At 48.8% G+C, this 25293-nt stretch overlaps 1 protein-coding gene across 1 annotated transcript in view; it reads right to left on the reverse strand.

Moving 5' to 3' along the window:
* Positions 1–23250, reverse strand: part of LOC111077082 (ataxin-2 homolog) — a 36221-nt gene extending 12971 nt beyond the window's left edge. Inside the window, exons 1-3 of the mRNA XM_022371227.2 lie at positions 22694–23250; positions 17882–18790; positions 13823–15693 (exon numbers count right to left, since the gene is read on the reverse strand). Coding sequence (XP_022226919.2) covers positions 13823–15693; positions 17882–18694 — 2684 coding nt within the window. The 5' untranslated portion in view covers positions 18695–18790; positions 22694–23250. The remainder of the gene's footprint in view (positions 1–13822; positions 15694–17881; positions 18791–22693) is intronic.
* Positions 23251–25293: the final 2043 nt, after the last annotated feature.

Genomic DNA, 25293 nt, shown 5'->3' on the forward strand with positions numbered 1-25293 from the left:
TCTGGATCGGTGACCTCAGAGCAGGTCTTTTGCCTCCCTCCCCCTCAGCCAAGGCCTTTGTGGGGGGCTGTTCATATATTTAATTGCTTTGCCGTTTGAAGTGGAAGTTTTATTTGATTATGACACCTGAATGACCTGCGGCCGCCCGACTGCCTGCCGTGTGCCATGTGCCTTCCGTGATGTGGCAAGGTGTGAAAAATCCACACACGGAAACAGCGCAAACAGAGAGTGGGGGGACAGCAGAAAGTGTGGCAAGAGTGAGAAAGAGAGAGAGTGTGGAGCAGGAGGTTCTCTCCTCGGTTTGTTTAAGCAATTTTAATTACCGCTAAATGCTAAATGCAATTTAAGCCTCAAATTACGGTGGAAAATCCAAGGGAAATTGAATTCCGCAGAAAACTCGAGACTGGAGGGAGATATTCAAGAAATTCTGAAACGAAAGCCAATAAGAACCAAACATCTCGAGTTATGCAAAAACTTGATCCCCGCCAAGCGTCGAGCAATTTATATTGGAATGTGAGCCCAAGGAATCCAATCCACACCCATCCCGCTCCACTCCACTCTACTCCCACTCTACATCCCACAGCAGTCGCGAAGGTCAACCGAAATGGCCAATAAAATGAAATTCCAGCGCCACAGCCAGGGCCAAAGCCAAAGCCAATAAAAATGCAACCCATTTGAAATCGTTGACAAATCGAAGAAGCATCCAAAGGGAAGCAAGGAGTGGCAGGAGCTTCATGGGTGGTGGGGGAGGTTGGACTGGCATTACAACGGAAAGGAGGAAAGTTTTTGCAGTTTAGGGCGGGATTTTCATGGTTCTGCCACTGCAAAAGCTGTGCGTAAGGACCCAGGGAACTGAGAAGCTGAAAATCTGAAGATCCGTAAGTGCGCGATGCTCCCGGAACCACCTCCTGGAACCACCACCTCCCACGCTGGTAACCAAAAGGAACAGATTAAGACAAATACAAATCAGTGCATAATTTTTCTATTAAACAATTTCGACAGACGAAGTGGGAGTAGGCTGTAGTCCCTGCAACCCGCTGGACGTGCACCACCTGGATCCCAGAGCAGAGGCAGAGCCGTATGATGCTGGCCGCATGGCTGATGCCGATTCTGTTGCCGATTCCGAGTCCGCTTGTCGGTCACGTGCCAGCCATCTATATGCACGGACTTTTGTCAAGCGACAGGCACGGGCCATAGACACGGCAGATGGAAAACGGACACGGAACACGTTCCACTGTCACAGCTCGACTTTTCAATTTTGGCGCAGTTTATATTCAATTTTTGGTCACTTTAATTCGATGGCCAGGCACCTCCTCCCTCCCAACTCACACCCCACAACAGATTCGCATAGATTGAAGAAAGAATTGAATACGAGTACCACTCGTAGGTACTGCTGCCATAGTTTCACCCTCTCCATAGATCTCTCTCTTCCTCTCTATCTCCAAATATATATCCATCCATCCATTCCCCTGGCCATATGCAAATTTGTGCGAAAGTCGGGCTAAAATGAAAAGCAACAACAGCCGCCGATTGAAATGAAATACACGTCAGAAATTAAACGAATACGTGGGACAAATGTTGTTGTTGCTGTTGCTGTTGTGTCTGCTGTTGCTTTATATGTCATACATATTCAATAACAGACGAAAATGCAAATTTGCAAATGTCGAAAATGGAAAGTGATGGCAGAAACAGAAAACAGCGACAGAAGCAAACAATCGAAAAGCGACTCTGACTTCGACTCTAGAGTGTGCCGCCAGAGGGGGCAGACAGAGAAAGAGAGAGACACAGAGCGAGAGCATAACTTTTCATTTCGAGAATCATCATCAGCATTCATAGCCAGGCACACAGACACAGAGACAGGCAAAGATACACGAGTAGTATCTCGATACTCGTCGTACACATGTTCGACTTAGCTCCGAACATGGGGCCAGCATTTGAAGTCAGACATTGAGAAATACTCTCCGTAAATTTAAGCGTTACCCAGAGACACGGCTCCCAGAAGCCGCCTCACGGATACCCTACCCCAGAGCAATGTGTGTGAGGTGCGAGGACAAGTTGGGAGAAAGGATGCATGAGTATGGAAAGGGAGCTTCGATCAAAGAGATATCTGCTATAGTGATAAGACCCTCGGATGACGTACAATGCCGTATACATTCGACTGCTGGGAAATGAAGGCAGATTAAAGAAAATTATAGGAAATGCTTGCGGATGCGACCGTTTCCAGATGCCACTAAAAGTAGCAGGCCACAGCTACAATAAGTGTTTGCTCGAATCCATACTCGAGTCCATGGCCAGAGCAATCTTTGAGCAAATATCGCCTGAGAGTCACTCATAAAGTTTCGATGAGCGTCGTCTGAGTCGCCTCCTGGAGAGAACGATCGTTGAGTTCAACATAACATGACCCTTCCCCTCTCCCCCGCTCTCCAGCATCTCATCCGTGATGCACTACTTAAGGAGGTGTGTGGTGTATAGGGGGGACTCATGCATATTCATAACTCGGCACGAAATAAATAAAAAATTGTACACCGCATTGGGAGGGAGATTGGGGGCGACTGTCGACTGTCGATGATATCAAATATCAAGTGCTGGCCATAAACAACTTGACCTTGGGCACGTAGCAGTCCGTCCCTCCCCACCATGGAGCTGTGGCAGGGAGCTAGCTCCACAAATGGCTGCCACAGACCCAGACCGAACCGAGCCAAGACGAGCCGAAACGCTCCGATCCAATGCTCATCGATTACCAATTCACGTTCACACGTTCACAGAGAGCGAGTGGCTCTGTCTCCGTGGTTCCGTGGCTCCGTGGCTCCCTAGCTAGAAATCGGCTTTGGTCATGCTCATAAATGCGGCTAATTTGCAGCGCAACTTTGCCACACAATGGTCTGTGGGACCGTGTGGACTGTGTGCCGATTGGCGATGCTTCTAAAACACCTTGCCCCTGGCACGTTGCCGAACTGTTGGCTGATTGAAATGCTGCTCTCTGGCTATGACTGACTTGGTTTGCTTTCGGTTCGGTTCGGTTCGCTTTTGCTTTGGCTTTGGCTCTGTCTTTGGGATTGGATTGGTGTGGTTTGGTTTCGTTTCGTTTTGCTACGAATGGGATTGCTGGCTGTGGGGCTGTAGAGAGAAGTCAAATTGTACCAAAATCGTGATTTAGCTAAAGTTTCTTTTACAATTTTTTGTGTGTGCTTCCTCCTCCCCGATCCGAACAATGGCCGAACGCCAAACGCCGAATTCTGCAATAGTTTCTTTAAGTATTTTTGGCACGCAATTCGAGCGTTTTCCATTACCCATTACCTGCTACCCTGCTACCCTTTCCCCTTCCTTCGCTTCCATTTATGGGTGCCACTCTCTGGACAATTAGTTTCAGGAATCGGCAGATCCCATTCAACGGGAATATGATGCTGCTGCTGCTGCTGCTGTGGTGCTGCTGCATCCCGAACGATGATGATGCCTCATTAGAGGAAGTCGTTCAGAAGAAAAATCTCATAACCGAAAATGGTTTTCCGTAACAGGTACGAGTATTAAAGTATTATATGGGTTATTCGCTTTAATCATTTCACACACGAGACAGGGGCAGAGGCACAAGCAGAGGTTGAGGCTCAAAGGCCGCATATAATTTTAATAGAATTTCCATAATGATGCATGTGCCACACGAGTCATGCGATTGGGCTTGGCTTGCAATAATGCCAATTTACGCTCATCAAAACGTGGGTCAGGGAACGGGGATCGTGGATCAGTGACGGGGGTGATGGGGCGTGTGGCAACCAATCGAACCATATCCAAAAGTGCATCATTTTCAGCCTCCGTTTCGCAGTTCCAGCCTCCCAGAGCATCCGAGGAATTCAGCAATCCATAAACACATGGCACAGCAATTACTTTGTCCCCGGTTCCTGCTGGCAGCCTCCCATAGCAGGGCACCCCTTTGAACTCTTTCCCCACTCGCCCAGAGAAGAGCCCTACAATTCTGCTGTTCGTTTGTTCTGTTGCTAATGTGCAAACGAACTCAATTACATACGTAGATAAAACACTGGTAGAGTGCGGCAGGCGGCAACAAGCACAGAACAAGACAAGCAATAAAAAGATATAATGGGACCATAGAATACCCACTACATAGAATATGCGACATGCGACAGTAAGGGTAGGAGGGGTTCGACCTGTGTGCTGATCAGAAACTCTGAATATCTCTTATACATACATATATGGAATATGCTTACTTTACTTTACTGGTATTTGCCTTCAGGATGTGCACGAATACAATATACCCCTGGAAGCAGCAAGGGCTGCCACAGGGTATGCCAAAACAACAACAAAGCTGGACTTGGATCGAGAGTCGAGCGGAGTGGAGAGACCCAAGCAAAAAGCCATAAAAATGCGCATAAAGCGCAAAAACTGATTGAGAGTTATACCCAGATACAAGCATACACACACACACACACACACAAAGATACAAGTATCTGTGTGGGGTAAGCGTTAAGGGACATCACGCCACATCCACGCCACAGCCACAGAACATTAAAGGAAATTGACGCGGAAACGAAGCGAATAAAAACTACCCGAACTACTGCCACAGCAGCAGCAGCAGCAACAGCAGCAGAAGATGAAGAGGAAGAGGGAGAGTCCGGCCAACAAGCAATTTCCAGATATCACCACATACACGCACACATATGTACATATGTACACTCTGATAAGAGTCTCTTCCATCGACAGAAAAGTGCTTACTTCATTACGCATAATTTCCTTCTGCGCCTTCTTCTTCTTCTTCGTTCTTCGTTCAGTTACAACATTTTCATTTTCATTTTCCACATCTTTCCACACGCCTCTCTCGGAATGACACAGAAAATTGGCAAGAGAGTTGTTGTTCGTTCTGCCCCGCATCCTGAGAGGGTGTGCTTCGCCCCTTATCGTCGCCACTAAATGAACTACGAGGCCATGGCCCTGAGATACGATGAGGGTGTAGACTGTCCAGTATCCGCTGTCCCCCTGTCCAGATGTCCGCAGTGTCCGCAGAAGGCCACATGCCACATGTTGTGTCGTTGGGCAAAAATTATATGCTGATTGCAGTCTCCCGATAAGCGGAACGGAATGGAACGCAAACCGAAAGAAATTATGGCCATGCGGGCGATTTGGCTGCGTTTCTCTATATCCCGCGTGCGGAGTGGGTGGTGGAGGAAGGGGTGGAGAGTGAGAGGAGACAATCGACTGGCAGATACTCTAGAGACCTTATCACCAGGGAACCTCTTTTCTACAGATCTTTTCTCCCAAAAGACATTGGATATTGCAAGGGAGGATCATCAGAAGATCCTCTCCAAGCATTCCATGGGATGAGAACTGTAGAATAAATCCAGGGAAAAAATAATTCAGGTGATTCGATTGCCCGTCTCTCCATTGCTGTCACACAAGGCAATCGAATGGCAAATACCCTCCAAGAGTCTTCCTACACCTCCTTCCTACTGTCGGAGTTCCTGGAGAGGGGGATCCTAGAGGAGGAATGGCAGCAGCAGATGGAAAGGGAATCTAAGCCGCAGCTGTGCCAAAGATTTGCAAAAGTTGCATTGTAAAATGCAAAAATGGCATCCACTTGGGGCAAGGGCAGTGGCAGGGATCGGGGATTGGGGATGTGGCATCAGCGGAGTGTCTGCGTGTGAAAAGTCGACGCAAGTGTGCGTTTAATAGCTCTGCGGCTCTCGGCTCTCGGCTAGCGGATGCTGAATGGTGAGGGCGTGGAGGGGAGGGCTGCTTCGAAAGGGGTAAAACCCCATCTTGGGGGGCTCTTTAACTTGCAAAGTACACAAGACCCTGGCCGACACACACACACACACACACATGGGGCAGAGGAGATCCAGAGCCGGAGACGGAGAAAGTTTTCTCTACGTCTTGGCCGGGGCCTGGCTTTTGTGGCTAAGATGAGAGTTGTAGCTTTTGGATGTTTGTTGTTGCTTTTTCTGTTTCTGTTGCTGCTGTGGATGTTGCAGCTTTGGCTTTGGCTTTGTTTCACTTCCACTTGTCTATCGCTGGCTGTCGCTTGTTTCTTCTTCTTCGACTTTTTTGCCCGTTGCCTGCCTCTCTCAGTCTTTTGTCTTCTGTCCCTCTCCTCAGCTGTTTTGGGGCACGCTCTTTCTTGGGTTATTATAGCAAATTATTTGTTTTGACTTTTAGTTTTTGCCGTCAACTGAAAGGAGGGGGAGGAGTAAGTCTGACGGTGGAGGAGGAGGAGGCATTGTTTGTGTGGTTTGTAGCTGCTACCCCTTCTGTTGCTTCTGCTGCTGCCGCCGCTTCCCAGCTGCGTCAAATTACCGCCTTTGTCTTTGTCTTGCGTGCGGTTTCTCCCTGCCCTCCCCCCGCCACGCTCTCTTGCTGTCATTTCTCATATCTGACGAAATCTGCCTTTGGATTCCATTCGTTCATCTCCATTCTTCTCCATTAGTTTGTGGCTTACGGAAAGTGCTCTCGCTCACTAATTATGGCCTTCGCTCTATCCCCCTATCCCCAAATCCCCTCCCTCTATCACTAAGCAACATTTATAGTTGTCACTTGCCACAAATTTCCATTCGAGTGGCATGGAAACGGGCACCCAACCCCTTCAGCGGAAAAAGGTAACATCACGCATACACCGCGTGGGAGGAGGCAAAGACAAATTACAAGAGTACTGCCCCATCCCCAACCCCATCCTCCTTCTCCCTATTTGTGTAAGTGTGTGTGCGGGCTTTCGTAATTATAAGAGTGTGAGGGTGGAATGGGTGGGGAGGGTGGGATGGGATGGGATGGTTACAGCTGAAGAAAAACCATAAATTATGCATTTTATTTGCTGAAGCGCTCAGGGATCCCAAGAAAGGGTACATTCATATATTCATACATATGTATATTCATTTCCAAGGATACGGATACACAGATACAAACACACACACACACACACAAACACATACACATTGTTAAATGTTTTAATTAATTTACGAAACGAGCATTTGTTGTTGTTGTTTCGACTTTAAAGTTGGGAAAAAGCACCAGTATCCGTTCAAATTGCCCCCCAGCACCGCCACCGAAAGCAAAACAACAAATAAATATAACAAATAAACAGTGTAAATGTTGTCCCCTCCCCTACCCCTGTGGCAAGCAGATTTGCAGACTACGAACAAATAAGCTTTGGCAACAACTTTGTAGCGGAGGGAAACGGTGCAAAGGGGTGCAGGGGTGCTGGGGGGCAGGGCCAACAGAAAGAGCCACGAAACTGCAAAACTCATTGCACTTTAAATTGAAATCAGTGCGAAAGATACAAGAAGGTTGCCCACGAGTCCGTACCCCGGTACGGGCCCCATCTCTGGAGCTGCCGCTGGCTGTGAATGTGAATGTTGCAAGTTGATTCTTTTTGTGGCTGCCCTTTTTTTAGCGCGCGCGCATTTTGCGGTTGACAGTTGACACAGTGCTCTGTGGCAGTGGCAGTGGCACTGCAAAGAGGAGCTGAGTCAGGCAAGGGTGCCACTGCCACTGCCCCTGCCCCCTGCCCTTGCCCCATTCTGCACTCTCCTGCTATCCAGAGAGGAGTCGCAACCGTGGCACTTGTCTGGCAATTGGTTTTTGGTAAATGTTTCACTGTTTAAGCTCTAAAATGCTGCCATTAAAATGTGCTTTCCGCTTGTGCCTCCGCATGTGCCGGGCACTTGCTTCCTGGCCACTTCTGTGTGTCCTCATTACGTTTGCGCATTTGCCATATTGGTTTTAAATATTTAAGCGCCTGGCATTTGTTGTAAACGTTAATTGAAGTCAAATACTTGCCGCCCAAACGGCGGATGCATGCGACAGGGGGTGAAGCAGCGGTTGCGGGGGCTGCCTCTCCCACTCGATGGCCCCGTCATTATCATAGCCGAAATCTACTGCCCCCACACCTAATCGGGGAGCATCGCTGACCATCAATCAAGAGATTTACGGAATCCAATAAACCACGCAACAAGCGAGAAAACAGACACAACTTTCACCCGAAAACAGAAACAAAAAAACAGAAACTGGTTCGCCAAATATTACCTCATGACAGCAGCCGCAGTCGTGGAAGATTCAAATGAATCAGAGATCAAAGGAGGCAGAGAGTTTTATAGAGACATGCAAGGTAATTATCACCCCTTCACTGTTAAACCGCACTGGGAGAGAGAGAGAGAGACCCCCTGTTTGGTGCTGTCGATGATGCGCATCCATTCAGCCTCTTTTGGAGAGAAGGAAGTCCGTAGATAAGATGCGGGTCTGCTTACTGAGTCCCCTTAATCGCAGAATTCTGTGGCATATACGTTTCTATTCGAACTCAACCCCTGGCTGCCCCGCCCTCCACCACAATGCCAATCCCCAGTTCATTGCACAAAAGGCAACACCGCAAAGAAACAAAATAAAATTATTGTATAAAAAAGAATACAGATAGACAGACAGAGAGAGAGAGAGAGAGAGAGAGAGAGGGAGAACTGTATTCGCGCTTAGCCATAACATAAATTATGGACTTTTGTTTAAAACCGCAGCAGTCGCAGCCGCAGAAAAAATAAAGATAGAAAATAAAAGCTGGAAAGACTCGATCCACCGATACCCAGGGATGCTCCAGGCGGTGTGGGCTGTGAAATGGGAAACCGCATCACGGGATTCGTGCCACAGAGTTAGAGATACTCTTGTGTTAATCAGCAGATGAGGCGGCAGACACGTGTGTGTCATGGATACCCCCTGCCATATCCTGGACACAGGGAGTGGTCTCTGCGCCTCTCCGATTTCGTGTGTATTTTATTTATGGGCTCATTTCAAAATGATGCCCATCATCAGCATGGGAATAATTGTATTGTGCTCCTCCTCCCCTGTACTTGGCATTTGTATGGGCCTGGCTTTTGTGCGAAATTCAGATTCTGAATGTGAATCCACAATGAGCTGCTGGCCTGGCTTTGTGTGGCTGCTGTTGCTGCCAGAGGCATTGAACTGTAATGGCCAGAACCGAAAAGCCAGCACACAAGACGGCCAGAAAAGAGGCCGAGGCGGAGGGAGTGAGGGTTTCCCACTGCTCAAGGCCAGGCCCCAGCGAAGACGTTCATTTATGGCAGTTAAAAAGTTATTAAAACAATTTTAGCCGCAATTAGTGGGGGACTTAATGGCAGTGACACAATTGCCGGGGCCCCCAAACCTCATTCCACCATTAGATTTTCATTGCTTTTCTGGGCCACGCTCTCTTTAGTCCAGTCAAAGCCAAACCGAGTCGAAGCCAAGTATCGAATCATCGACTGAATCGAGTCAATCGAATGGGGCATCCAATTGAATGCATCGCATTTTGGGGTGACAATTTAATAAGCCAGAAGATTGTCTGCCACAGGGGCTGCCCTTCCAACGGCCATCCATCCATCCCACAGCAGCAGCAGCAACTCTCTCTCTGTGCCTCTGAATGTATCTTTGTGTCCATGTCCGTGTATCTGTGTCTGGGACTAGCTGCCTGTCTGTCCACTCTTTCGAGATTCGTTTGGCAACTTGTTTGCGACTCTAGTCTGTCTATTTGCTGCTACTTTTGTGGTGGCTGCTGCTGCTGCCTCTTCTGATGTTGCTGCTGCATTTTGCCGGCTCATTTCAACTTGGCCCGAATGCATTTTCTATACAAACATAGATACGAAACGCAGACAGATGTAGAGGCAGAGAGGCATACAACCGCAATTTGATTGGGAATGGGGCATGCTTTTTCCCCTCTTCTTTCCTTGGACTGTGGTAACATTTTGCTTTATTGGCTTTATTGACTTTTGGCAAGTTCTTTCTTCAGCTTACCTTCCTCTCTGTCTCTCGCTCTCCTTTCTCTCTCTCACCAAGGCATGGAAGAGAGCTGAGTGAGTATAGGGTATCCCCAGATTCGTTTCCCCCTGATTGTTGCTGGCTCTGTGTTTATTCTCTTATAAAAATAAATAAACCCAAGACACATGGGCCGAAATCGGTGAAAGATTCCTCGGGGCCAGGACAGGCCTGTTAACCATGGCAGCCAGAGCAGGACAGAGCAGCAGTAGCGGCAGCGGCAGCAAATCCGTGAGGCACCGTAAAACTGGAAAGTTGTTTGGTCAGTTCTACTACTTGCAACAGCCACAGCCACTGCCACAACCACACGCACAGCATTTAGTGTCGAGTGTCGGAGTGTTGCAGTGTCGCGAAGTACTGGCTGGTTTGGTTTTTCTTTGAGGGAAAACTTATGAAAAATCACTCAATTTCCCGGCAGCAGCAGAACTGCAGCGAAATGTGTGTCACCCGCGGAGATGCGTGGCAGATCATCCAAACTGGATGCTGCTCCAAGGCCCAAGATCGGGAGAGCATCCCTCTCTCTCTGTGGGGCTCTCTCTTTGAATGAATTTCCCGCTCTGAGCGTCGCTCGGTGTGTTAGAGACTCAGAAACAGGCTGCAGCGACTTTTAGATTCTGTGCCACTCGATTATTTTGTCTTTTCCATTGGTTTTCGGGTAAAATCTGGTTTCTTTCTTGACTCTCAGGCTTCTCTCCATCTGTCTCCCTCTCTCTATCTCTTCTTCTCTGTCTCTCTGCTTCTCTGTTTTGTTGTTTTCTGCTTCTGATTCTGTTTATTGGATTTGCATGAAGCTGCAAGTCGCGACTTTAGTTGAATCATCGATATCTTGCAGATACTTTTTGCCAAGCGAATTTCGTATCTTTTGGGTGTTTTTGGACTCAGGCAAACTGGTTTTTGGGTTGGGTTGGATTCGATTGGGTTGGGTTGTGGAGAGGGTAGGGGACACATACACAGGACACTGGACACATTTCAGTGTCAGCCGCGTAATCCGTCCGCTCAATCCGGCAATTAGCTCGGTAGAGGGATAGAGCAAGAGAGAGAGAGACCCATAATTAATAAAACGTTGCCCGAATCCAAAATTATGCTTCGACCAAATTGCTTTTGATTTATGCCTCAAGTCGGAGGTGGGGCAGAGAGTGGAGTGCTTTAGACTTTGCTCTGGCTTTCCCCTTTAAGCCAAATTTATGACGAGCTGCAAGCGATAACCTTAGGCGGGAGATACACTCGCACACAGATACAAAGATACACCGATACAAAGGCGAAAGTGAAAGTAGCCAAAAAAAAACACAAGAAATAAAAAAAAGCAGAAACTTGCACTCTGTCGATCTGTCTGTCTCCGTCTCACTCTCTGGTGTATCCCTCTCCCACTCTGCCATCGTCTTTGTCTCTCAAGTGATTTTATTACCACTTTGGCTGCTTCTTTTGTCTCTGTCTCTGTTTCTGTTTATGCTTTGACTTTTGTTTTGTGATACCCTCTCAAAAGAGGGTATCTCTTTTCTGCAGAGAATCTTCTTGTAGAATTCAAATTGGAACATTAGTTTTTATATGAAACAATCCATCAAAAAACTAGCTACTAATTTTCTCGGTAATCGTAATAAACAATCTGCAAGATTGGCAAGAGTATATTTATTTTCGGACTCCTTTTTGGCTGGTTTTTCTTTCCTACGTTTTTTGTTTTATTTTACCCAAGTTTCAAAATAAAATTAAATGCTAAGAAACACAAAAACAAAGGCTACAAAAAATGATTACAACGATTTATACGTAGTGGCGGCGCAACGTGAGTTTCGGCCTCACGTTTCCTCTTTATTGCTCTGCGGCGGATTCGTTGTTTCATTTTGGCTGCTTTTCATTTGGAGCTCCGTTTGGGCCGTGTTTTTTTTTTCGGTTGTTTTCTCGTTCGGTTATTTAATGATTTAAAGATTATGCACGGTCCAACAGGCCCAGAGACCCTTTTACCCTGGAGCCAACACTCCTGCTGGCCACCTCTCGAGGGGACTGGACTCCTCTCTACCTCTATCCCTGTGCTTTTTTTTTTGGCTGCCACAAGCCGGGGCGAGCTGAAAAACTTTCGCTTTTTTTACACCTTTCTGGGGCCAACAGAAGTAAGAGAATGGTGTGACGGAGTGGAGGGGAGTTGTGTAATGTTAATTTTGGGACGAAGGCTGAGAAGGTGTTAAAATTGCAGATAATGTCTGTGGTTTGTTGTTGCTCTTTTTCTGGTATCTCTCTCTCTCTCCCCCTAAGCACCATCCACATCCTCTGATTGAACGGGGTGGGGGCGAAAGGACTGCTGTTTACACTCGAATGGAAAGGAATCTTTATTAAGCGACCCAATTAGAGAGTGGGGCAGAGGATGGGTGGACTCTGGAGAGGAGCAGCCACTCCCGCTCTTTTAACAAATTTGTTCTTCTTTCATGCTTGTGGAAGATCATGTTGCACGAATATAACAGCAGAAGGTGAGGGGCGGTTATTCCAGAGAGTGGATGCATAGAAATATATATATGGCAGTAAGTGTATGACAGAACATAAAGTTGTACGAAGAGAGCCTCCAAAATATGCTAATCGAGGGCAGAGTGCGAGTACTCCCCCACCGCCCAACCAGAGACAAAGGCGGCTAAAGAGACAAATATACAGACAGACGGCGGCGGTGTCTCTGACACAGTTTTGCAATTGTTCAATGGGCAAACACAATTAAAATTGTGAAACACGACTTGGGTTTGCTCTTGACGCTGCTGCTATCGTTGTCGTTGTTGGAGCCACAGAAATGTCAAATGTTCATAGCGATTCTCGCGGAGTCGTTGAGTCGTTGAGTGAGAGCGGGGGGCAGAGAGTTGGCCATATAATGAGACGTTTAGGCAGGCCATTAGACAGATAGCGCGCGCATCCGTCAGATACAGCTACAGCTACAGCAACAGCAACATCAACAACGGGGGAAAGAGCGAAAGACAGCTGCAGATACGAACGAGAAGTAAACGCGGCATCGATTATTCGGTTCGGGTTCGGTTCAGAGGGAAAACTGGTTCTGGCAGTGCCTGCCCGCCCCCCCAACTATGGCGATAACTATTTCAAACGATAAATGCGTGGGAAACCGCGTCTAAGGCAATCCGTTCGCTGGTTTGCTTACGTATTCGCGTAACTATGGATATAGTATCGGTATCTGAGGCACCAGGGCCAGTACCAGTGCCAGTGCCCCCAAAAGAGCCGGCAGTGTGCTTCTAGATCTGCAATTACAGATAAACCAGAACTCATTATAATAAAAATGAGTTATTAAAACCCCAAAAAACTTTTCGCCGAAATCTAGCCATCCGCCGCAGAGTAATGGGGCTTCAACCCCGACCCCCGACTCCCAACCATCGTCCAACGACCATCGACCCCCTGGGCTTTTGCGTTGAACTTTAGATTAAAGACTACTCCTCTCCTCTTCCCTTCCCGTCTTTTCTCTTGTTTTTCTCTTGTTAATTTCTTGGAAGCTGTCAACGATGAGAATTAATTTTTACACCAAAAAAACATAGAGTGTCTTCCTGGTCGGTAAGGAGACGACGTAAGGAGAGGAGTAGTAGTGGCATGTGGAACAGGAGGAGGAGGAGGAGGAGTATGAGGAGCATCAAATCATGCAAGAAATTTGTTACTGACATAAAAATTACCATCATTATAGTGTCTGAGGCACAATCCCCCATACCCCCCCACATCTCATCGCCATGCCGAGACGAATACGAAACACGAAACAGGAAGAGACAACATACGAGTCTACGGACAGCGGGACAAAAGGCAATGTGTGGTAATAGAAACTGTCGAAATGGAAGAGGTGGACTGAGGGGGAGGAGGAGCGATGGGGAAGCGAAACCCGAGACTGGGGCCATGCCACGACAAAGGAGGCATGAATGGAGAAGAAGAGTGCCAGTGGATGGGCAGACAGACGGATGAATGGATGGATGGATGGCTGCTGGGTGATCGATGGTGCCAGAGGTGGAGGTTACTCCGGGAAGAGCTGGAAGCTGGAGGAGATTCACAAAAGAGCAAAATGAAAACTCACCTGCGCATGATGGGCAGCGGCAGCGTGAAGCGTCCGTCGCTCATGAGGGGTGGACCCGCTGGACCCGGTCCGGGGAGGGGCACCGTAGATATCACGGATGTCAGCATTGCAGGTGGCACGGATGGTGGCAGCGGCGGCGGGGGTGGCGGTTGCTGTGGCGGTGGCTGCTGCGAGGGGGGAGGCACCACTGTGATGGGCACGGGCACGGGCAGGGCGCTATAGGGCGGTGGGTAGTGCGGGTGTAGGATGTCCGGGAGAAGGGCACGCGCTAGGCCCATGGCCGCGGGATGTGGGTGGTGCAGATGCGGGGGCGGGTGCAGCTGCGGAGGCGGTGGTGGTGGCGGTGCATGGTGGCGTCTCGGGTGATGCGGGGGAAACTGCTGCTGCTGTTGCTGCTGCTGCCGCCGTTCCCGTCTTTCCCGACGTCGCTGCTCCCGTGTGCGCATCTGCTGCTGTTGCTGCTGCTGCTGCTGGGACGAGGGGGAGGCAGCGAGGTCATCCGTTTGGCATTCGGTGGAGGTGAAAGTGCGTGGGGCGGTGGCAACGGTGGTGGCATTCACATTGATTATATTAACACTGTTATCATTCACGTGATTGTTGCTGTTGCTGCTGCTGCTGCTGCTGCTGGCAGCTGCCGCCGCTTGTGGCGTTGCAACATGCTGCTTATCCACAGTGGGACATGTATTATTATTTAGCTGATTTTGGACACTTGTTGCACTAAACACTTTTGCAGCTGCTGCTGCTGTTGCGGCGTTTGCTGCTGCTGGCACACTATTATTTATCTCCACCACACAAACACCGTTATTGTTGTTGACAATGCTCGACGTGGGCGATGACGACGACGCGACCGAGACGCGACTGCTGTTAGTACCGTTATTATTATTATTATTATTGTTGTTGTTGACTTGAATCGTGAGACTCGGCTGACGCTGGCAGGACCTTGCAGTCGCAGTTGCAGTCGCCGTAGACGCTGACAGCACAGCAATGGTGCTAACGCTCTGCTCTACAGGACTTTCGATGTGATTGTTGTTGCTGCTGCTAGTAGGAGCATTAAGGAACACGCTACTGCTGCTGCTGCTGCCACCAGCATTCGGATTCGTATTCGCATTTGCTGCTGCAGTTTGCGGCGTTGCCACTGCATTGGCTGGCACATTTAAACGCATCTCGACGTTTGCGTTATCAAAATCCGACTGACGTCTCACTCCCCGCTCAAATCGACTTTCACTCGCGCGAAATTCGGCGTACAGACGTTCGAGTTCTGCCAAACATTTGTTGGGCCGCAGCACGCTGCCGTCGCTGCTGTTTTTGTACGACGCCGACGACAATGAATAGTTGCTTGTGCCGCTGCTGCTGCTGCTGCCGGTTGTTGTGAACGCGTTGAATTTTGTCGAGCGAGTGATCGTTGGGCGCTCATTGTTGATTGCGGAACGTTCGTGGCTGTGGCTGTTGCTGTCGCTCTCCCTGGCTCTCTCTGGCTCTCTCCGCTCGAGCTGCTCTCTCTCTCCGGTTGCAGTGGCACAGGAAACAGGTTGAGTGACCTGGCGGCCTGCTCTCGAGTTGGTTTCCTCTATTCCCGTTGTTGTTGTTGTTGGTGCTGCTGCTTTTGCCATTTCGTGCTCATCGTCAGCTTTGCCTCTTCTCTGTTCATTGATAATGCAATTCGCTCCGCCGCTGCTGCTGCTGCAGTCGCTGTCGTTGTTGTTGTTGCTTTTGTCGATGCTGCTGCTGCTTGTCTTTTCTCGGCTTTGTTGTGATCTTGCATTCGTTGCTGGACTTTGTTTTTGTCTTTGCCTTATTTCCGTTGCTTTTGTTAATTCAGTGTCTCTTTTGTTGCTGCTTTGCTTTATTGCTGGCGTGAATGAAGCGCAATTCTATAAAGAGAGAGAGATAGAGTCAAAGGGAGAGCGTGTGAGAGAATAATACAATAATTTTCATCATGACTCAAGGTATATTAAGACAAAGGTAAGGCGAGAGAGAGGCACTTATGACTGCTTAGGCTACGTTGCAAACTTTGCTGAGGAACTCATCAGTAAGGGCGTACCTTATATTTGATATGCCTTGATTTAAGTTTTAAATCGTAATTAATGCTAATTGCTGAGGGATTAATCCCGCTGCCAAGGGGAGTTCTCTCACTTTTCCCAAAGCTGGAATGAAACCAGTAAAAAAGGTGACTCCCCCTTGTGGGGGAGTGTGGGGCAGGAGCTGTGGCATGGACTGGGGCAGGCGCATAAATGTGCGCTTAATTGAATTAATTAAGCCAACGCATAAACATAAAACCCGTCACAAGTAATTGTTGTTTCTGTTGCGGGTGCTGTTGGTGATATCCCTGGCTGGGTCGTTGCTGATAAAGCTGTTGCTGTGCTCCCTCCCCCTCGCACCGGATAAACATACAGACGATAGCATCATCTCATCCCCATCCACGAGACCCTAAATCCGACCCTGACTCCGACGCCCTCTCCCATCCAAAGACGTGGGATGTGGGCTATGGGCCATGTGGATATGCACGAGTTTATTGTGGAAGTTGTGGATGTGAGATGTGGGTTCTAATTATGTTACGCTGTGTTACTTGCATTAATTGCGTCACAGAAATATAATGTGATTTACTGTTAGCCCTAGCCCCCCCTACTCGCGCACTCTCGGATTGTTCTAATGGAGTCGCTGCTGCTACTGCTGCTCAGTCGACTGCATTACGATTGCGATTGTTCGGCGCCCGCCTCACACACTGCAATCGCAGAAACAAAAAAAGAGTGGGAGCGGGAGAGAGCAGACCCAACTGCACAGCCGAAAACCGAAACTCATCCTCACCTAACGGTGCTTGTGAGCTTCGTTGATTCTTGCTAGAGATGGGCGTGGGCCTAGCTTTGAAAGCACGAACAATCGGGCATAACACGAGGATCAATGAAAATAAGCACGAGCATGCGCGAAACCCGATCTACCTTAATTTTTTACATTTTTAATGTTGTAAACCCATTGGGAAAATCTCTTTAAAATAATAGATTTAATAATGAATGTACATACATGTGTGCAAGAGAAGCACGGGTTGGAGTTCCATGCCCATCTCTAGTTCTTTCGCATAAATCTCTCGTCATGAGTCAGTCGTCAGAGACACATACGCAGCAATGGGGAGAATGGGGAGAAAAAGTCTGGGTAGCGACCCATATGCGGATGGGGAACAGAAGAGCTCTACTTAACCCATTTGTTCCTGCTTATTAAGCTCTGCGATCCATGACGAAGAACAGATTTAACAGGGGGGGGAATGGAATCTGTTTGGATCTGCTTGGATCGGATCGGGAATACTTATTTCGCTTGATTGAATACCTGAATGATCCCCCCTTTGACACTTTTCCAACTACTGTTTATTGTTCAGCAATGCATATTATGCACTTTCAGAAGTGTCCCCCATCCGCCTCGCATCTGTTCCATGGTTCCACTTCCACTTTCCCGTCCACTACTCTCCCCTGGCTTTGTTCTTTGTGTGTGTCATTTCTGTGCGGTCAATTTTCCGTCTCGCTGACGCAACATAAACAAATTATGGATTATACACAAAAAAAACAACCCACATGCAAGGGGTAGGGGCGAGGGACGGGGGCTGGGGTTGTTATTGTATATCTATACTTTATTTTACAGTATGAATATCTACATACACTGGAAACAAAGGGGAAGTACAACCCCCGACTCCTTATTCGATACTGATAGGCAACATATGTATGGCGCTTATCTGACGGTGAAAGAGGAGCGGAGCGGCGTGAGGGATGCTAGCGGCACTTAAGGGGCCTAAGTGAAGCATTAGCCCTTATCGGGTCTGTGTTACAAGGGGGGATGTGGTATGAGGGATGTAGAATGGTGGATAGGGAGATGGAGGGGAAACTGTCAATGGGCCCGATAAGGCGACAGATCGACTTTTCGTTCCCATTCGACTTTGGCGGCGCCAACATAATGTCTGCTGAACCCTTGACATCAAATTTGATGGCGCCCCATTAAGCAGCTAAAAGCGTAAGTACTCTTTATAGATGGGGGAGGGCATGGCGAGGCGACAATTTTATGGGACCCCGGACTCACCTGCGATATGTAGTCGTCCGTGAAGGAGCGCATTAGACGCTCAGCGGGAACATTTGCCGTTAGTGGAGCAGCCGCGGCTGCCGCTGCTTTCTTTGGCGATCGTTGCGATCTATCACATGGTTCGGTCTCCGGCTGGGATCCGCTCCTGGGACGAGCCACGCTCGACATGGCCAGGAGGGAGGTCGAGCCCTGGGCTGAGTAGAGCGACTCGTAGGAGGGCGGCTCCTGGATGGCCGTTGCCGCCGAGGAACACCATTGGGTCAGAGTGTGGGCCGGGCTGCCGTAGTAAGAGGGGTACGAGTATCGGTTCCGTCTGCCGCCTCTGCCTCCGCCTGCACCACTCCCCTCTGCGGTTGCCGACTGTCCGGCTTTGTCCAGGTCGAAGCCGGCGATGGCCGCATCGAATGCGCTTAAACTAAAGTTGGGAAAGGAAGGCACGGGGGGTAGCGGCAGTGGCAGTTGCAGTGGCAGTGGCAATAGCAGGGGCACCGGCTCAACTGCTGGTGGCTGGTGCGCGTAGATGGGGTGGAGGTGGGAGGAGTGGGCATGTGGGTAGATGGGAGGCTGGTTCAGCGCCGAGGCCTCGTAGCTGCTGTGCGATTTGTGCAGCTTCCGGTTGAGGCGCTCGTCATCGTCCTCCTCGCCCTCCTCCTCGCCCTCCGAGGAGCTGGGCATGGGCGTGCGCTCGTATGGGGTCCACAGCATGGAGGAGAGGGCCTCCTCCACATCCGGCGGCGCCCGTTGGCGGCCCGCTGCCGATCCCGATCCTGCTCCAGCCCCATGGCTGGGCGTGTTGCGTTCAGACAAGGACATGCTTGCCGCTCCCTCATCGCTCAGCGTCGGCGGGGATCAGAGGAGCACTCGATTCGGAGTCGCAGTCGAAATCGGACCTGGACCGGGGCCAGCATTCTGCAAGGAAAAGGAGGCAAATCCAAATCCAAATGTAAATGCAAAATGGAAAACTTTTAACTAAGCAAATGGCTGACAAATTAAACGCTTACAATGCCCCAATTCCGCAGTTGGAAAAGTTGCAGGTCCCCCTCTACCCCACATTCACCCATCCATCCATCCATTGCTCCCATTCCACATCCAATTTGATAAATTGCGATTAAAGCATTTAAAATTGGAGAAAAAGGTTCTGGTAGTGGTAATGGTAGTGGCTCTCTCCTCTTCGAGAGCTGTCGTCCCACTAAGTGAATATACCCGCTGGCAGGGGAAAGCCCGAGAAAAACCCAAAACTGAAAAACCCCAAAACGAAATAAGCCAGCAGACATGAAAAACAAGCTTCCGTTTTGTGGAAAATATATGCAGAAAAGTTTGCGATGCAAAGTTTCTCTGGCAGCCTCCTTGCTCTCCATGCCTCTCCACTGTGCCGTGCCCCAAGGAGTCGAGGAAAACTTTGCCACACAAACACACACACTCACACTCCACTCATGGATGGAGGGGGAAGGAGAGAGAGAGAGTGAGTAGGCTGTGAGCCAAGTTTAAACTGGCATCGAGTGGTGGGAAAATGGCTTAACGGCCGTCGGACTAAGCGGGAGACATTGAAACGGAAATGGCTGGCCATGGACGTCAGTCGATGCCAGCGATGGACCGGGAGCGGGAGCGTGAGCGGGGGGATGCACCGGCAGGCGCCCATTGACTGCACCACCCATGGAGCGAGCAGCCGCAACAATAAGAGTGGGGAGTGGGACAAGTTTAAGCCGCACGAACAGGAGCATGCAATGGGGGTCCGAAGTTTTATGTGTTGCATATCCTGAGGCGCTTGACTGTTCTAATTTTTTCGCTTGCCCGCTGGCCCTTCCTCAGCGACTTCTCTCTTCCGACCTCTCTCTTGTTGTAGTGCTGCTTCCTCTCCATCTTTTGGGGCTTTGTGTGTTTGTGGGCTTCCACCATTGAATTGCTTTCTTTCTTTCTTTCATTCTTGTTCTTTATTTCAGTCCCTTCTTGTGTACCCAATGCTCGTTGAGAACGTAGGGCATATTGGATTCATGACTGTGTTTGCAACAAGCAGAACGAATCATAGCTGTGGCTAACCCACATTTGAAAGGTACTGGAACTCTTCTTTGAATTCCTTATATATATCCAGTAATCATATCCCAACCTATCATATTTCATAACAATCATTTTGATAGTTTTCTTTCGGTATCTTTTAGTCGCAAATGTCATCTAAGATTCTCGTTCTTTTCGTGTTTTGTGTTGTGCTTAAATAAAGATTTGTGTTAGTGTGCTTCATTCATTCATTGTCGTTGGGGTGTGTGTGTGTGTGTGGCAAGTTTATGTGCATTTCTGGCCTTCATTGTTGTCATTCTCTTCGGTCGCCATTTCATTGTTGTGTCGAAGAGAGGGGTGAGAAGGCAGTGGCAGTGGCAGCAGCAGAAACAGCAGAGGAAACACTCATTCACTCACACAATGGCATGCCTCGTCGAGTGGCAAGCGCACAAATTAATACGTATGTGCAACAATTGAGAGAGAGTGAGAGAGAGGGAGAGAGAGTGTGTGAGTGGCAGAGTGTGTGTAATATGCATGTTACCTACTTTTGTGAGCTTTTAATTAACAACAGGCTTCCTACAGAGGGAAAAGCGGAAGAAAAGCCTTGAAATCTTAAAAGGCTTTGTGCGGCAGGCCTTTGTGGTGGGCTTTTCAATATGTGGCATGACTGTGTCCCGGTTCGGAGCTCGTTAAATATGCATTTTGTTGAGAGTTGCATACATGAGTATAATGTGACCTGATTCCGCCAGATTCGCAGCAGCATTGAATCAAAACGCATTCGGAAATCAGAAATTTCCTCGATTCTTAAAGCTGAGTTCCCCAGAAATAACTCTCGGATAAAGAACAAATAAGCAGCGGTGGCGGAACCGGCACCATCCCCAGAGCCATATACAAATATTTATCCAAAGTTCCGGCCCTGCGATAAAGAAAACTCTGAAGAGCCCCCAGCTCCCCCCAGCGAAAATGTCACGCAAATGAGCAAAATTTGTGCAGCTCTTTGCAGCATAGCATTCAATGGAATTATGTACATAAATATTCAGAGAGAGCGGGAGACGTTCCGTTCTTTGGCATATTTTGTATTCTTCATTTTTTGTGCGCTTTTTATTTCCTATTTTCATTTTTATTTATATTTATATTTTTATTTGACTAGACGTGCGTCAGTCAATCATGGCCCAGAGTGGCAGCGAAAAACTTTTTTGCCAGCTCCCCCCCGCTGGGGAATTCGTCAAGAAAAATGTTGGATTGGAAGAGAAGCGGAGAAGTGGAGTCGAGGCATTGCCATCGACAGCAGCCGTGCAGAGGAGGCAAATTGCTGCCAGTATGTTTGTAATGCAAACAAACTTTATCTAATTAAAGGAACACGTGTTACACAACGAGAGAGCAGACGGAGACGGAGACTGCTGCCTACTCTACTCTGCTGCCCCCATCTCTCGTCTAGGCAGCGTCTTCATCTTGAGCATCCTCCGAACCATCATCATCATCGTCATCGTCTTGGGGATCGACATGGACAGCTTCATCTGGGCGTGCCTTTACTGGCAGCTGCTTTACATTGATGACGACGCACTCGAAACGCTTTTGATGTCTCACTTTGCATTTGCCGATTCGACATATTCTCGCATGCGACTCTGCCAATGACTATGTGTGTGTGTGTGTGTCTCTTTATGCGTGTGCGTGTGCGGGTGCTTCCGCTTCCTGTGTGAGACGAGACTGCCGATACCCCCCTAGGCCTCTCATGCCTGACTGGGTTTCGTCTCTATGACTGGGAACTGGCAACTCTGCCTGTCGAGTGCCTTTTGAGTTGTTTGTCAATATGTAGACCATTATTCAATCAATATATTGACACACATTTCATTTCCTCTTGGCAAGTGCTCCACCTCCTCCCTCAGCCATGTCTCGTGTCCCGTGTCCCGTGCCACCCCCATCTCACGCCAATAATCCGGCCAAGTGCTAATCGCAAACAAAGTAGTTTTTGCTTGAGTTCCATTTCAATTTCTTTTGACGTTTACTTCGTCCCTTCGCTTTGGCCCATTTTTATGGCTCGTGGCTGTTTGGTTTTTTGCTTCTCCCTCGTCTCAGTCTCCGTCTCAATCTCCGTCTTCGATTCGATTCAATTGATTCCCTTAGCCAGTTTTACGTACTTTTGACACACTTCCAAGGCTGTGCTGCTCCGTCAAGGCATGCCCCCGGGGACATACATTTCCGCTTAACTATTGTACTAGGGATGAGGGACCAAGGCCCGCGCCAGGGACCAGGACTATGCTCCTTAAATTGAATTTGCAGCCAGAGTCCTCTTCTATTTGCACACGAGTCGGGGCGGGACCCGATTCGCTGGCATTTTTCTTCCCAGTTTCCCATTTTTAATTTAATTCTGCGCCTTTTGCTGTGGCACTTAAAAAGTTTCCCTGCTCGCAGCCGAAAAGTAGGCAACGATGCGGCGATCTCTTAAGCCATTTCAAGGATTCATTTCCTTTCCTTTCGCTTCCTTTCGTTTCGATTTTGAGGAGAAATAAAGATGGTGAAACAGACTAGGGATTACTACTACAACAGTAGTTAGGGGATTTGTTATGCCAAGCCAAGAGTAGTGTCGAGAATTGACTCCTGAGGCACAGCCGCCTAAACCTCATTGAATCGCTTGCCTCTTGCCACTAGAAACGTTTGATTCTGCGACTGCGACTGCAATATTCAATTTAACTTTTTCAGGCGGCTGCTGGGGCCCTTTCATTCCATTCTTCAATTAACCAACTCTAAAACACGCTGCAAACTTGGCCAAAGCGAACGCGGCCAGTCGGAAAGAGTTGAGTGGCCCCTGGTACTACTCACCTTGCCGTTCACGTCCACTGGCAGCAGTACACTCCACTCCAGTCCTGCCTTTAAAGCTGCTGCCTTTGACTGCACCGATCTCTTAAAAGTTTCAAGGCTCTGGCCAAGTTTTTCCTCTTCCTTAATTATGCTAAAAGCAGCAGCAGTGGCAGAAGCAGCAACCACTCTTCGCAGCGGGAGGAATGAATATTTACACCTGCCCCACGGCTAGATGCAAATGTGGCGCCAATGTCAAAGCCATCAAGTGCGGCAAGTGCGGCAAGGGCGGCAAGGGGCAGGTACGAGTGAGCACAAAATTTGAATCACACACAATTTGAAACACCCACGAGTTGCCGGTGGTCCTGGTCCTGGTCCTGGTTGTGGCATTCGCAGGAGAATTTCAGTTTGATTTGCGGCTGCCTTTATTGCTGTTGGGTTTTCACTTTCCACAGGCACGTGCACTGCTTTTCGGCTTCTCAAATGTCTCTGGCGGAAAAGTCTCGCATCTTTCGGGGACACACGCTCGACATGAGGCCGGGACTCGCGGGCTCTGGGGTCTGTCTACTCCGGCGGACAACACGAACTGACGGCCGCCGGATGGAACAAAGGCTTTTCAATGCGAACTTGACTTTAGTGGAAGCCCGAAATCCAACACGGACTCGCTCTCCGCTTGGCATACTCTCTGGTGAGTCTGCGCAGGGGGAATCCTCGATTCTCTGGCACGTTGCACGTGCTTCCAGGCATTCCCCTCCTCTCTCTCTCTCTCTCTGTATCTCTCTCGCTGTCTCGGTCTCTCGGGGAGTGAGAAATGTTTGTTTACATTTGGCAAAACAACAAGGAGATGGAGATGGAAATATAGGAGTAGCAGCAGGCGGAGTCGGTGCCGGAGGATGGGATGTTGGATGTTGCCTACTTTTGGGGCAGCAATGAAATATGACTGCTGCAATTGCATTCGTCTCTTTGACAGCCAGCGCCCGAAGGCCCCTTCTGTGACTGCTGCAAATTGAGCAACAAGCTGCTCCATCGGAGTGTATCTCCGAGATACGGATGCGACATCGATTCCCTATGATTATGCAGCTTAGCTCTGCTCTGGCATTGGCTTTGACTGTTCCTTCGCACTTATTCCATATGGGTAGTGCAGTTTAGCGCACTATGGCATTAATTTTAATGCATCTCCCTCACAGCTAGCCCTGCCTGGGGCTTGAGGCAGGACGCGCCCTCCTGGATCGGAAAACTTTTTTAATTATCATTAATGAACACGAAGTGCACAACAGCAGAGAACAATCATTGGCCAAGTTTTGCACTGCAATTATTTTAATGTTCAATGAGGTTGCAGCAGTCGCTGTAGAGGCAGGAGGTGGCAGGAGGGGGGCAGGAGCAGTCATCGCCAATGATTTATTGCCTGGGCCCTATTCTGAAGTTTCCGTTTGGCTTTCGCTCAGGGCTTTTCTGGCCAAGACCAAGCCCATTCATTGGATGTTCGGAGTGTCTGTGTGTGTGTGTGTATGAAAGTTGCCGGGCTTTGGCAATTAGATAGCAGACAGGAAGGGGGCATGGGGCATGTGGCATGGCGGCATACGATAGTCCATGAAACAGCGTTTATGTTTAATGCGTTATAATGGCCGTTGTAAGTGTACATAAGTTGATATAAAAGTTTTATGGCCGGGGCGTGAGAAGCCTCTGTGATCCCCGATAAAGGGCCCCGCATAGCGGAGGGAGAATAAGGAGAGCGGAACATCCTTACAGAGCAAACCGAAAGTTATCACAATCGAAATTTGGATTTAATTCAACTCTCGACACCCGAAATGAAACATAATTTATGCATTGGCAGCGAGAATTGAATTAGGATCCAACATTTATTAGATATTTATTGGTGTTTCTAGTGGGTCTTTGGCATTTCCATTTCCATGGCCTAAATGGCACGAAATGCCTTCCATTCGAGCCACAAGAATGGGACATTTTTGTGGTTTCTCTATATAGTAGAGAGATGTGGCCCAGCCATTGTAACCATTTATTGAATTTACTTTCATATCGCCAGCCATAAATTATGTATATACAACAATTTTCCATAATTTATGCCCGCTTCAAAACAATTCGTTCCCTTTCGCCCATAAAACCCATCGAAGGGAAATAATTCCAATGGAAAAACCTAAACACGCCTGAATACCTCCCCGAGCACGGACGCACACGCACACTGAGGCGGGGGCGGAGGCGAAGGCGGATGGGATACACAGGCGGATACATGTGTTTGGACAGATATCCGTATCTATAACTGCCTCACAATTGCAGCTCACTTGCCGCAGAAAGCCCGATAAAGGAATAAACAAGAAGTTGGTGCCAGCCGAGGGCAACTCGATGGTCGTACGCCCTCCCGTACTCCGATGGAGTCCCTGCCTGGCCTGCTGCCGCAGGACTATGCCCGCTGGTGAGGGTATTACAGAACCATTTCCATTCCATTTTGCTTCTACAACCCTGCCCTTGCACGGCAACCCGCGACCCCGACCCCATTTATGACATATGCGCAGGTCGTGAGGGGCACTGTGGGATGGATGGATGCGTGCAGCAGTCAGCCAGACGCATCACCAGCCCCACAAAAAATCCTTCGATTTAAGCGCTTTTCG

This window comes from Drosophila obscura, unplaced genomic scaffold, assembly GCF_018151105.1.
Source record: "Drosophila obscura isolate BZ-5 IFL unplaced genomic scaffold, ASM1815110v1 contig_151, whole genome shotgun sequence".
Taxonomy (NCBI): Eukaryota; Metazoa; Arthropoda; class Insecta; order Diptera; family Drosophilidae; genus Drosophila; species Drosophila obscura.